This window comes from Panthera uncia (genome assembly GCF_023721935.1).
Source record: "Panthera uncia isolate 11264 chromosome B3 unlocalized genomic scaffold, Puncia_PCG_1.0 HiC_scaffold_1, whole genome shotgun sequence".
Classification (NCBI taxonomy): Eukaryota; Metazoa; Chordata; class Mammalia; order Carnivora; family Felidae; genus Panthera; species Panthera uncia.
Window position 1 is genome coordinate 86,040,998 of NW_026057582.1, and position 14,636 is coordinate 86,055,633.

Here is a 14,636-nt window from a genome sequence, read left to right on the forward strand (position 1 = left end):
GAGAAATTAGGTCTGTACACAGATAAGAAAGTGTCCGATATGCACACAAAAGCAGAGGAGATGGAACACAAGCATCCCTCAGGTCTGTGCTGGCTTCCTCTCTATTCCCTAGTTCTCTTATCTCTCTAAGGCCCAGCTGCTGTCTTGTTCTTGGGCCTCCCAACCCCTACACACTTATAATAAGCCCCTCTTTCTGCTAAGGCTAGAAGTGTCCTTCAAACACCTGCATAGCCAGCTAGTCCTAACTAAGACATAAACATTGTACTGAACCACAACATTTCCACTTACCAGTGTGTATGGGAAATCCTCCAGCGTTTCCCAAGTTCCCACCGTGCACAAGTTATCCACCAACAGTGTACAAGAATCTAAAAGTTTCATTTTCCATTTTCTTTTCATCATGGCATACATTATTTTAGGCTACACATTTTTAAAAGGTTTATGTCTATAATACAAATCCCAAAGCTTAGAATTCCTATTTCATTTCACAGATAATAGTCACTCTGTGAGTTGCTGACATATGTATATCAATATTCTGAAAGCCATTTTGGAAGATGAAGAGGCAATGAGTTCAGAGAAGCCATGCTGCCTGTGTTTAATCAGACCAAGTTCATCTACGAAATTTCAAGTGGGCTGAAAAACTGTTCTAGGAGAATTCATTGAAGGACACATTGAAATGACCTCTTTAGAAAGCATCAGTGGAATTATTACATCCATGGATTTAACATTACTATGATTCAGTGATTCACTATGCATCACTCACTGGACCCCTAGGGAGCCAGCCAACACAAGAGTTCCATCCAACAAAATAAATATAGTCTAGCAGCAGGGTGTTTCCCAAAATTACCCAATCAAAAAACTCACATGGAGCACTTGTAAACATACAGATTCCAAGACTCCACCTCAGACCTACTGAATCAGAATTTCTAAGAGATAGACCTAGGGCTTTGCAAACATCTCCAGAGGACTCGCAGTTTCCCCAGACTGTTTAGCATAACATTAAGAATGACCGCAATCCCTCCCCCGCCCCGCCCCACCCCCAAGCCTCACACCCAAGAGGAAACCGCTCTCAGATATTGCTGAACCAGGCTTTGATTCACTTGTACCTCATCTCTCTGGCTCACATTTTCTGACTTTCATTAAATTCTCTTGTTCCTCTCCAAATGCACCCCTTGCAGCAAGGTTCTGGAGCTTTCCCAGAGTTCAGCTACCTTGTCCTTCCTGGCATAGCTAACTGGAAACCCAGAAATAAATGAACTGCCCCTATATCTTCTTCCCCTTCTTGCCTTAGCCCTTCCAACGGTACGCTGCACTCTAAGACAGCCCTGGCTGGGTATCGCCTGACCTTGACATCCCACCTCAATCCAAAACAGACTCCAGGAAGGCTGACCTACATGCCATCGAAAATGTGAGAGGAAATTACGTTCATCATTCCAACTCCAGTTGATCTATTTGATCACATATGTAGCGCTTTTCCTATGTTTAAAAATATCAAAGCAAATTCTCCAGCGTATTATTGAAGAATAGATCCAGTAGTAGGTTTCTTTGAAATAAATTTTGTAGAAGAAAATTTTCAAGAGGCAGTCCTTGGCCAACCAATTTCATAAACCACAAGTGTACACGTAAGGTCAATGTGCAGTCATCACCGTGAATTCCAGCTGTCACATAGGTCCACTGCTCACTGGGAAATGCCAGAAGCAAGAAAAAAGGCAGTGAGAATGAGAGATGACAGTGACTCTCACCACATCTCATGCTTATGATGCTTCAGACAGCAAAGTATGGGGTCTGCTTTGGAAAGTAAGAAAAGCATGGTAGTCAATCAACAGCCAAAAGGCAGAGAAAGGATGCCAAGAAGGGTTTATTCACAGATTGGCCCGTAATTGTTAATCAAATCAGGTCATGGTGCGACATTATAATGCTATCATTTTAGTTTATGGGACACAGAATTTTTTTCTCTCCACAAAAGCTAGTGAGAAAACACGAAGTCAAATAAAACCACCTTGTTCTCTGAAGTACACAAACTGATACTTCTAATGGCAAAATTCACTTTGCCATGGGTTGATGAGTAATGATACAGCAAACTGAAGGGGAGAAAAGAAATAGCTGCACTCACCTGGTAGGAACTGCAGGCTTAGTGAAAAATTCTAAGGTGTCAATTTACTCTGCAGACACACTCTCCAGGGGAGACTCTGGGTGAACAGTCCAGGCCATAAGATTTACCCTAGGTCAGATTTGAAGCCCTAGAATACCATGGCTGTGGAAGTGTCCAGGCTAGACAGACAAGAAGCAGAACATCCATCAGCCCGACACATGTATTGCCCGTGGAAGAAGCAGAAGGTCCTGCCAGAGCAGCCTAAAGGGAAGCTACCAAAGAAACCAAGGTAGCCCAGGAGAGGCTCTACCTTCAATACTACATAAAGAATATGTAAGAGTGTATACAAACAAATACACACATGGTAACAGTCTAACCACATCCTGAACATTCAGACTAGTAACTTGTCTGATGTGTACAAATTCCTTCTGTGAGCAGAAGGACTGCTACTGTGTGCCCAGATGGATACACGGACAAATTATGTTTACCCAACTTCAGACAAACCATGCCAAAATATTCCTCCCAAACAACTAATTTCAATTTGTTCTTGTTTTCCTCCAACAACAGCCTAACAAACTGTTTCATATATGCATTTGACTTTTCAAATATTTGCAACCATGGCAAACTCAGTGATTCCTTGTGCTCCAAGAGCTGCAGAATGGCCTTTGAGTGACATGTGTATGCCATTCTGATGTTAAATGTCATCTTCTTACAGTACAGGAGAAAGGACCTGCAGCAGCACAGACCTGACCTGACCCTGTGGTGTATGCATCAGCAGGAGCCAGATGCCTAGAGCACCCAAAAAAGAAATGCTACGCTCCCCAAAGTTCAGCAGCAAAAAAACAAAATAAGAATTCCAGGCTTCAATGCCTATGTGGCTCTTCCTGGGTCACTTCACTCTTCACTGAACAGAAAGCAAAAGGAGGTGCTAGTAGAAAAGCCATCTAGGAGGTAGCTTCAGCCAAAGCCATGGGGCTCCCTTTACCCCAAGAGTTGGACAACTGTAAGCCCCAACTGCAGGTGTGCTATTTCCTCACCAATGGTCATGTGACACTCCTGATGCCTCCAGAGAGACCCTGTCACAACCCTACCTTAAAGGAAACTTTACTCCACACCTTAGTGTCTACGTTTTTTACATTCATTTAACTCCTTTCAACATCATGTATTAGAATAGACATGTGTATCAGGCATACTTAGACAAAGATCTTTTCCCCCAAAATCTACAAACTTCAGGCAAAGAAACCCAAAACTCTGTTTAAAAATTATCCTTTTTGGGATAGAGCACCAGGATGGCTCAGACAGTTAAGCGTACGAATCCGACTCAGGTCATGATCTCATGGTTCATGGGTTCGAGCCCCTGCATTGGGTTCTAGAAGCCGCTAGAACTGAGCACTCGGAGCCTGAGTCTGACAGCTCGGAGCCTGGAGCCTGCTTTGGATTCTGTGTCTCCCTCTCCCTTTGGCCCTCCCCCACTCACGCTCTGTCTCTCTCTGTCTCAAAAGTAAATCAACATTAAAAAATTATACTTTTTGGGGTGCGTAGGTGGCTCAGTTGGTTAAGCATCTGCCTTCAGCTTAGGTCATGATCTCACAGTTCATGAGTTCTAGCCCTACGTTGGGCTCTCTACTGTCAGCACATCCCCCCCCCCCCCCCCGCCCTTGTCTGTCTGTCAGTCTCTCTCTCTCAATCAAATAAATAAGTAAATAAAGCCCATGCTGTGCTCTGCGCTGACAGCTATGAGTCTGGAGCCTGCTTTGGATTCTGTCTCCCTCTCTCTCTCTGCCCCTCCCCCACACATGTTCTGTCTGTCTGTTTCTCCTTCAAGAATAAACACTAAAACCTTTTTTAAGTAAACTTTAAAACTTATCTTTTTTATGTGTCAACTATGCTCAAATTTAAAAATTTTAATTATCTTTTGTGTTTCTAAAATCAACTATTTGCTCTTTATAGTAAAGGTGCTTATTTTACAGATGGAGAGCAGTGATCTGTTTTCCACCTTCTTGATGTCTCTATCCAAGTAGAGTAAGACAGTCAGATATCAAAAACATGACATTATCCTTCAGGTTCCTAGATGAAGAGCAGTATCATCAGAACTGTTTATGTTGGGTGTTATATGGCTTCTGCATGGAAGGCTACAACCCCCACATATAAACACCTCCCCCACACCAGTATGTTGTAGTTCTGGTAAATTTTGGCAAATTCACAGCCATTTTAACAACCAGAAAAGCTTGGAAAATAGCGGGGTCATGACAGGTAAAAATAAATAGCTGTAATTACCTATATCAGTGCTTCTCAAATTAAAAGGTATCCAAATCACCTAGGGATCTTGTTAAAATAAAGGTTCTTATTCAATAGGTCTGGGATGAGGCCCAGGTTTACAGAGTTAACCAGCTTCCAGATGCTGCTGATCCATGGACCACATCTTGAATACCAAACCAAGGCCTTCTACCATTATCTCCCTCGGGAGCTCAAAGTAATTTCTCTGACATATAAGAAATTCCCATCACATGATTATGAAAAAGGACACTGTTAAAAGACAAAGTGCAGTCCTCATTTCTAGCGAATGGGGAAACGAAGCAACATTGAGATTCTTGGCCTTTCTTATTTTTTAAATTTTTAACGTTTATTTATTCTTGAGAGAGAGAGAGAGAGAGAGATAGAGCATGAGCAGGGGAGGGGCAGAGAGAGAGGGGGAAACACAGAATCTGAAGCAGGCTCCAGGCTCTGAGCTGTCAGCACAGAGCCTGACATGGGGCTCGAACTTACGAACCGTGAGATCATGACCTGAGCTGAAGTCGGACACTTAACCAACTGAGCCACCCAGGTGCTGTGGTCCCCATTCTGACTCATACCGATCATTCGACTCTCCTTTCCTCAAAATTAGCTTGATATGCTAACTCCCTTAGGAGAGATGGAGATTGATTGCTGCCAAAGCTTACCAGTATCCAAGGTACAAAAGCATTACCTTTGGTTGTCAGCTTGCAACTACCATAGACAGGCCAGTCATAGTTTGGTTTCAGGATTACCAGGGAGGAAGTCATAAGTCTATTTCTGGCACTGGAAGCACATCTAAGCAGCCCTGAATACTCTATAAAGAATCACAAAGAGTTCTGCAACATCTAAAAAGATAATCTTGTGTGAGTTTAGCCGAACTATTCTGATTAAGCAATTTGTGTTGACTTTGCCTCTAGGTGATTTAGAGAGTTTAGTTAACACTCTGAAGGGAAGTCCTAAACACTGAGTCTAGGGACACAATATTAGAGTATATTTCAAAGTCTTTCATTTTAAAAGATAAAGGACAGAGGGGGAAAGTTTAAATTTTACCCACTAGAGCTGAAATCCAATCACCCTATCTGATGCCTCCTTACTCACAATTTTGCATCCCAACATCCACACTGTCACCTCATAGCAAATGGAACCCACAGTACCCGAAATAATTAGGGTATATCAAAACGCTCACGGATACATTCAAATCACTAATAATAAAACACATACTCTATGAATACAATATACTTTTTTCTAGTACAACATTTTAAAATACAAGCTATTGACAAGTTGCTCCTCTGAACTAAAAACCACTCCTACGTTATTAATCTTAGTGACCTCACACAGCAACCAAGATCTCTTGTAACAAAATAAAGTGACAACCACATCAATGAGACATCATGTGAGAAAGTGATCTCTCCCAAAGCCGATGTGAGCCATAGGCAGCTTGACTTCTGAGCTAAAGATTCTACCTCCCAAAGAAGTTGCTATAAAAAAAAGAATCCTGATTTTTCTGGATTCTTTTTATTTGTGAGGCTAAAGGGCCTAGACAAGAAAACTAGCTCCCACAGCTATAAACAAACTAGTCCTTCAGGGCTTGTGACACCAAGCTGGGGCTGGGTAGCTATTCACATAATTCTGTGGGACTTCCCCCCGCCACCCCACCCAGAAAGAAGAGCACTGAATAGCCGGCAATGTATGACATAAAACTAAATCAAGTCAAAATATTAGAAGAAACACATGTTTCCTCCAAAATGTATGTGTAGTGAAATATCTTAATACAAAACACCTAATACCATAACCTCATTAACTAACCTACTTACTATATATTTCCTGTTGCTAATTCCCTCAGGTGCTTCTGGATTCCATGCCTCTTACAGATGATTCTGAAACTCCTGTGAAGGTGGAAATAAACTGATAGTGATAATTGGTATGCCTGGTTCTTTTAGATCTTTACCATAAAGCATGGCAGTGAGGGGTGCCTGGGTGGCTCAGTTAGTTAAGCATCTGACTTCAACTCAGGTCATGATCTCACAGTGTACAGGGCTCTGTGCTGACAGCATGGAGCCTGCTCAGGATTCTCTGTCTCCTTCTCTCTGCCCCTCCCCTTCTTGCACTCTCTCTCAAAAAATAAATAAACTAAAAAAAAATGTTTTTTAAAGGAACGGCAATGAATATATTTGTTCCCAAGGTGAGGATGAAAAAATATAAGGTGGTGAGTACTATTATTTCAGAAAGAGATATATTTCCAGGTCCTCGACCACTTCTACAATATTTTGCAAATTACCATTCATTCTGCCTTATTCTCTAGGAAAGTAGCATACAACTAAAGGAAAAGGTATTATCGCATTGTCTCCTCCAGGAATGACGGCTGGACCAACTGCATCAGAATCACTTGGATGCTTTTTTTTTTTAGATGCAGATTCCTGGGACCCACTTAAAGAAAGTATGAATCACAGGTTTGGAATGGGTACAGAAATCTACTTGAACCATTATCCTTAATAATTCTGAGTTCTCTAAAGTCTAGAGAACCCTGGGTTAAGGTACTGTAGAACTGAAAAGCTTTGCACTACTGACTTCTTGAAAAGCCTTATTAAATGATTTTTATACCGATTCCCACATCACATTCAATGGCAGAAGCATCCAACTTGACACCAATATGCATTTTGTGCCTGCACCTTTAACTTCTTGGACACACCTACTACCCTGGGCCACAAGTTCTAAATATAAACACAATACAGTTGGTCATTTATCAACATATAGAGTCTTGAAAAAATGCTCCAATTAGGGAATAAGAGAAATATGCAGTGCATTGCAGGAAACAAAGATGGATCAGCTGAAAGGTAAGAAGTAAACCTGGATACTTCAGTGTGAGAAAATGTTGTTGAAGCCAATAAGCGATAGTTGAGTTCCAGGCAAAGAGAAAATTCTGAGAAGGAAGTGGTCAGGAGTCTTAACACTGAAGTCAAACAAAATGAGGAATAAGGGTCTTGGTACGAAGGAGATCTCCAATCTTTAAGAATGTTATTTCTGGTAACAGATCTGGCAAATCAGTGGAAACAAGAGCTAAATTGAATGGGCTATGGAGAAATCAAGGTAAAGAGATGATCTCATAAGTAGATGACTCTTTGATAGGAAAAGGAAACAAAGAAATTGACCTAGCTTAGAATGAAATGTAGGTTTGCTGTTGTTTGTTTTTTTGTTTTGTTTTGTTGAAGATGAGAATCTTTTCACTAGCTCCCAAGCAGACTTCCATTCTGTACTGTGGACAACAGTATTTCAAAGGTAACTTTGTAAGAGGCTCAAAAGGTTTTCCTGTCCACACAGCCTACCCACCCCACTAACCAAGTAGATGGTTAGAGTTGGACTTAAGGGTTCACTGACTCACTTGGAGATCACTTAGGCAAGCAATGAGACAAAGAAAGTAGCCATGTTCTCAGCTCTACTATGTGTGCCTTTTAAGCGTGAACAAATCAGAAAGGCTCACCAGGCACAACCTTTAGGTCTGAGCCTTGGAAACCTAACAGGAATGAAGAAGGGAAACAGATAAAAGAGGATGACTTTGGAGCAAAAGCTTTGCCTACTGTCATACCCTGGGGCAGTGGGAGATGGAGAGAAAAGAATCCCAACAGTTATGGCTGAGAAGTTGTCCTTCTGTTGTCCAAAGAAAGAGAGATGGGACTAGGACAAGAAGACACCTGTGATCAATCAGGAAGAAAAACCTCTTTGTGCCTGATACACTGGATGCATTGTCCTCATGCCATTTGCTCTAACCGAACTATAGCCTTGGGAACACAGCCAGCCCGGGTGTCCACTGGACTCATCAGCTATAACTGTGCTAGCCTCTGAGACCTCAAGTCAATATAGAATGAGCTCTGTCGGGGTGCCTGGGTGGCTCAGTCGGTTCAGCATCCAACTCTTGATTTTGGCTCAGGTCACAATCTTAGTGTTGTGGGACTGAACCCATGTTCCGGGCTGAGCATGGAACCTGCTTAAGATTCTCTCTCTCCCTCTGCCCCTCTCCTCAGCTTCCCAACTTGCACGTGCTCTCTTAAAAAAAAAAAAATGAGCTCCATCAGAGTCATTCCAAAGTTTCTCCAGAAAGAGATAAAATAGGAATTAAATATTAATAATATGACCATAAGATATAGAGTATTTTTACCTTGCAGGGGTGCAGGTGCAGGGAGGTGCAAATCCTTCTATTCATATTGTGAAGTTTTAAGGAATAGCTCTAATTAGACATATTCTGTACAATATAGTCTTTGGCCTTGTACCTCCCCTAACATGCTTTTTCACATTTTTCAGTATTCAAGTTATCACTCTATTGAGATACAGATAAATGGATATGTAGATCAAACAGTTTTACTTAAAAATGTTTTTAATGTTTGTTTATTTTTGAGAGACAGAGAGAGACAGAGTGTGAACAGGGAAGGAGCAGAGAGGGAGACACAGAATCCAAAGCAGGTTCTGGGCTCTGACAAAGCCCTATGTGGGGCTCAAACTCACACAGTGCAAGATCATGACCTGAGCTGAAGTTGGACGCTTGACTGACTGAGCCACGCAGGCATTCCTCAAACAGCTTTATTTAGGTATAACTCACCTGCTATCTAATTCATTCATTTAAAGCATATAATTCAGTGGTTTTTAGTATATGCACACACAGAGTTGTACAACCTTTGCCACAATCAATATTGGAACACTTTTATTATCCCAAAAAGAAGTCCTGCACTCATTAGCAGTCACTCTCCATTTCCCAAAATCCTCTCTCCCTCAGCCCTAGACAACCATTAACCTATTTTCTCTATGAATTTGCCTATACTTGATATTTCATACAAACAAAATCAAACAGTATGTAGTCTTTTGTGACTGGTTTATCTCATTTAGCATAGTATTTTCAAGGCTCATGACGTTGCAACATAGATTTCTTCCTATTGCCAAATAATATTCCATTGTATAGATATACCACATTTTATTCACCCATTTCTCAGCTGATGGACATTTGGGTTGTTTCCACTTTTTGGCTGTTATGAGTAATGCTGCTAAAACTTTTATATTAGTACCAAATACAGTAGTCAGAAGCCTATCACTCAAGTTATTTCAAAGGTCTAGAAACAAAGTTTCTTAAAAATAAATGTGCTAGTTGTAAGAAACTGTCAGATTTAAATGTCTGCAAAAAAAGTGCAGATTTGGTAACATGTTTTTTCATTTCTTACTGAGTTGAGGGTTTAAAGATTTGTTGGTCTTTCTGCTATTTATTTGTTGCCTGTCATTCTTTCTTTCCTGGCTATTCTGCTTAGTTATAGCAATTCTCAGTTTTGCCTTTCAAAAAATGGAAACACTTTTTACATTCATTAGCTTTAACAAGAAAACACATCATCATTACTGCTCATTAGAACTAAATGGATGGTGAATATTTACCACACAATTCTTTCCCATTAGGCATATTACTATGTTTTAAAGGCTATGGTTAAATTCTGTCTCACAGAAAAATAAAGTTAAATGTTTTCCTCAAAAAGACCACAAACTTGCAAAAACATTTTTCAATTAAGGAGTAATACAACTAGGTACTAACACTTATTTTTCTACCTATTTTTTCAAGGTTGTCACAGAGCAGAGGGGAAAGTAGTATTTATAAGCAGACATTAAAAGACATTAAGCACTTGATTTTAAAGCAAATACATAAAGCCATATATGGACAACACAAAGCAGAGAATCCACAGGAAGGTCAGGGGCAGAAAAGTAAACAGAAGGGCAAAGTTAAGTCAAGATATGGAACAAGCTTATTTTATACACATTCACTGCAGAAAACTTTGAATTTCCACATATAACCAAGCAGAGGGCTGTGACCCAATTTACACATATGCCTCATAACCTGCATTTGAACAGAGAGAGGGAGCTCCCTTGGGAGCTTCAAATTTCACATTTTCACAGAAGCCTATTAAGATCCCATTTGCTAAATGTCTATCAACAAATGTTAATAAAAGGGTTTTATTGTTAGACAGTAAGCCAGAGACTCACTTTCATTATCTGAGTTGTATCTACAAAGCTCTACGCTTCTCAACATAGGATCTTACTTTAGTGAGATATAACACATGACCAGAAATTTCACCCCTTCAGAATGCACACTTTGGTAGTTTTTAGTGCTTTCACAGAGCTAGTTTTCATTTTTTGAGAATAGCTTTGTAACTAGCTGCTCATCTCCCCATCCATTACCTTTTCTCCTTTTTTTTTTTTTTTTTTTAAAGAGAGAGAGGGGAAGTACAAGTGAGCAAGGGGCAGAGAGAGAGAGAGAGACAGAGAGTCTCACAAGAGACACAGAGAAAGGGCTAGAGAGAAGCTGGGCTCACCCGAGGCAGGGCTTGAGCTCACCTGATGTGGGACTGGAACTCAGGAACCATGTGATCATGACCTAAGCCAAACCCAGATGCTGAACGACTGGGCCACCTGGACACCCCTCCTTTTGTTTGTATGGAGAGATGCCATAGCACACCAGTGAAGGGTACCAATTCTGGATTGGAGCAAGGCTGCTTGGACTTAAATATCATTTCACTCTCCAGATAGCTCTGTAGCATAAGCCTCTTTGAACTTTAATTTTCTCATAACTAAAACGACTGTGTATGTAAAGTGTTGATATATGTGAAATGTTCAGAAGCTAATATGACACTCAATTAACTAATATTATTTTAATAAACCGAACTCTCACATATATAAAAAAGCAATAAAATTGAATATGTGCTTAAAAATATATATAGAAAAAAAAAAAGATAGAACTTCCTTTCCTTCTAAGGATGAAGTCCAAACTCCTAACAGGCCAAAAATGGCTACGAGCTGGCTTCTGCACCTCTCTAGCCTCTTCTCCACTTCTCCCTGAGACTCACGCTACACACACAGCTCAGCTTGTTTGCACATGCTGCATTCTGTCGCTTCCATTCCTTTGCTCCTGCTGAAGAACACCTCCTTGTCATAGTTCATCATCTAGCTAACTCACTCTGATCTTTAAAATCAGTGGTTCAGGGGCGCCTGGGTGGCTTGGTCGGTTAAGCGTCCGACTTCGGCTCAGGTCATGATCTCACGGTCCGTGAGTTCGAGCCCCGCGTCGGGCTCTGTGCTGACAGCTCAGAGCCTGGAGCCTGTTTCAGATTCTGTGTCTCCCTCTCTCTCTGACCCTCCCTCGTTCATGCTCTGTCTCTCTCTGTCTCAAAAATAAATAAACGTTAAAAAAAAATTAAAAAAAAATCAGTGGTTCAGTGGTCACCTCCTCTAGGAAGTCTTAACAGGTATGACTCCCAATTCTCACTGATCTCTTCAACTATCAGCACTGTACTCATGATTAGTGAAGACTCCTTCCCTCTGGATTCCCATGATATGTAACATCTCTGCATTCATTGCCTCCAACTATATTTAGGCTTTGAGGAGTCTGTGTTCTCCACTGAACTATGAGATCTTTTTTCAAATTTCAGCTTTGCTGAGGTATAATTAACATATAACATTTAAGATATTTAAAGGGTACACTGTGGTGATTTGATATGCATATACATTGTGAGAGAGTCACTCCATCTACTTAATTCACATATCTGTTACCTCACTTTTTTTTTTTGATGGGAACATTTTTAAGTTCAACTCTCCTAGTAAATTTTAATTATACAATATAGTGCTATCAACTATAGTCACCATGTTTTATATTAGGTCCTCATACCTTATTCATCCTATAGCTGTAAGTTTGTGCTCTGTTATCAACCTCTATTTAAACTGTGAGATCTTCGAGGAAAAATTCTGTCACTTCTTCCAAGACTAGAACTCTGCCTAAAAATACAAAGTGCTTAATCAACGTTTGCTGATAGGAGAGGATACATCAGCCATTCTCAAACTTCTTGGTCTTAGGATTCCTTTACACTGCTAAAAATGATCAAGGATTTGAAGAGCTTTTGTTTATGCAGATTATATCTATTTAATATCTACCATATTAGAACTTAAAACTGAGAAATCTGTAAAACATAATATGAATCAAGAAAGTAAGGAATGTAAATAACTTTCAGCATTATTAAAAAAAATAGCTGTGACTCTGAGGACTCAAGGACCCCAGACCTCAATAAAATGGTATATGGGAAGGTGTTTATTTCTTAAATTATAAAATATATTTTTATTCATATGAAAGTTAAAGTATTTGGGAAGGGTAATGGGTAAATGAAAATATGTAAGAAGGGAAAGGAAATATAACTTTAGCCTTAGCTAGAGAAAATTGCTGGAGATAGGGAGGCAAAGAAAAAGCAAGGTGGTAATAAAGCACAAACAGCACCAGTCTTATGAGAAATAATAAAGAAGTTAAAGGCAACTCTGCACAAAAACAACCAAGAATGGCACAAATAGAAATTGATCTTTAGGGCACCTGGCTGTCTCAGTCAGTAGAGCATGTGACTCTTGATCACAGAGTTGTAAGTTCAAGCCCCGTGTTGGGTATAGAGATTACTTAAAAATAAAAAACCTCAAAAAAATTGATCTTTTAGGGGTGCCTGGCTGGTTCAGTCGGTAGAGCATGTGACTCTAAGAAAGAAATTGATCTTTTAGATCTAAAGTGCACCATTTTTACAATTCTGTCCCACCCCACTCCCATCTCTTTATCCTGCTCAACCCTCATGGGCTCTTTTTTGCTCTCCCTTCCTCTCCTCCCTCTTCCTTTGGAACTCTCTCTTGCTTTGTAGTCATTGGCTGAAAAATACTGCTCAGATGTTATGTGATTAGAGAAGGGAAAAAAAGCCACAGCTCTGATGAAGCTGCATGATTGGAATCCAACTGATAAATTTTTTAATATTCTATTAGATTATAAAAAATGATAATGAGATTTTAAAAATAGAACGCTGAAGTTATTTTTACATGCTAAAAATACATTAAAAATTAGTGTCCTTAAAATATGCTGCCTGAAGGCCAGGATTAGAAAGTAATGTGGCCTTGGTTATAGTGCTAGGGTGGTAGAGGAGTTGAATTATTTCTTTGACGTTGTGATATCATCCTTTCTACAGCGACAAAAGCCATGGAAATACAATTAATTCTCAACTTACATTTGCCTTTGGTATTTTTACAAACTTTCCAGGGATATACAATTGTTAAGTACTCATATGTGCTGAGGTCAAACACTCAAAGTCTAGACCAATGGTAGCCAAATTAGAGGCCCAGGCCAAGCCCAGCCTATGGCTTGTTTTTGCATAGTCCTCAGACTAAAATTCACTTTCACATTTAAAAGGTTGTAAAAATGAAACAAAAATATCAAACAAACAAAAACAAAGAACAATATGCAAAAGAAATTGTACGTGGCCTGCAAAGCCAAAAATATTTACGACCTGGACTTTGCCAAAAAAGTCTGGCAATGCCAAACATAACATATTCATCATAGTGTCTGGTCCAGAATACAAACTAAATATATGTTAGCTACCATTGTTATTAATTCTGGTATTCTTATTTCTGTATTTTATTATCCTAAATTAGTATGTTCTTTGAATAATTTTGTTTTAACTTCTCAACTCTGAGGACATGGCTTGAACTTTGTCTAATCACGTTAACTACTAAGTACCGATGTCACTGTTTTATCTTTGCATTCTTTACATCCTGCCTATTCTTTTTTTTTTTAAGGTTTATTTATTTATTCTGAGAGAGAGAGAGAGAGCGCGTATGCAAGAGAGAGCACAAGCTGGAAAGGGGCAGAGAGAGAGAGAATCCCAAACAGGCTCTTCACTATCAGTGCTGAGCCTGATGCAGGGCTCAAAGTCATGAACCATAAGAGAGTGACGTGCGCTGAAATCAAGAGTCAGACACTTAACCAGCTGAGCCACCCAGGTGTCCCTCATCCTGCCTATTCTTGAAAAAATCTTGAAAAATCTTTCTCCTTTTTTTCTTTTACTATGGTAAAATACACATCACACAAGTTACAATTTTTTTCCTTTTTTTAAACTTTTACTATGCTAAGAACACTGAGCATGAGATTTACCCTCTTCAATTCATAACTGTACAACACGTTACTGCTGACTCTAAGTTCATGTTGTACATCAGATCTCTAGAACTTACTCATCCTACTTAATGCAACTTTATGACCACTGATTAGTAACTCCTCAATTCTCCTTTATCCCCACCCCTGGCAACCACCACCCGCTATTCTATCAGTTTTACCATTTTAGATACCTCGTATAAGTGGAATCCTGCAATAAATATTGAAATGAAATAAAGACAAATGTCTTTTTGTGATTGGCTTATTTCAGTGAATATAATGTCCTCAAGGTTCATGCATGTTGCA

At 39.8% G+C, this 14,636-nt stretch overlaps 1 protein-coding gene across 1 annotated transcript in view; it reads left to right on the forward strand.

Moving 5' to 3' along the window:
* Window positions 1–2,247: 2,247 nt before the first annotated feature.
* The window catches only part of LOC125910375 (translation initiation factor IF-2-like), a 113,160-nt gene continuing 100,771 nt past the window's right edge, over window positions 2,248–14,636 (forward strand). The window contains exons 1-2 of the mRNA XM_049614130.1: window positions 2,248–2,378; window positions 4,445–4,562. Coding sequence (XP_049470087.1) covers window positions 2,248–2,378; window positions 4,445–4,562 — 249 coding nt within the window. The remainder of the gene's footprint in view (window positions 2,379–4,444; window positions 4,563–14,636) is intronic.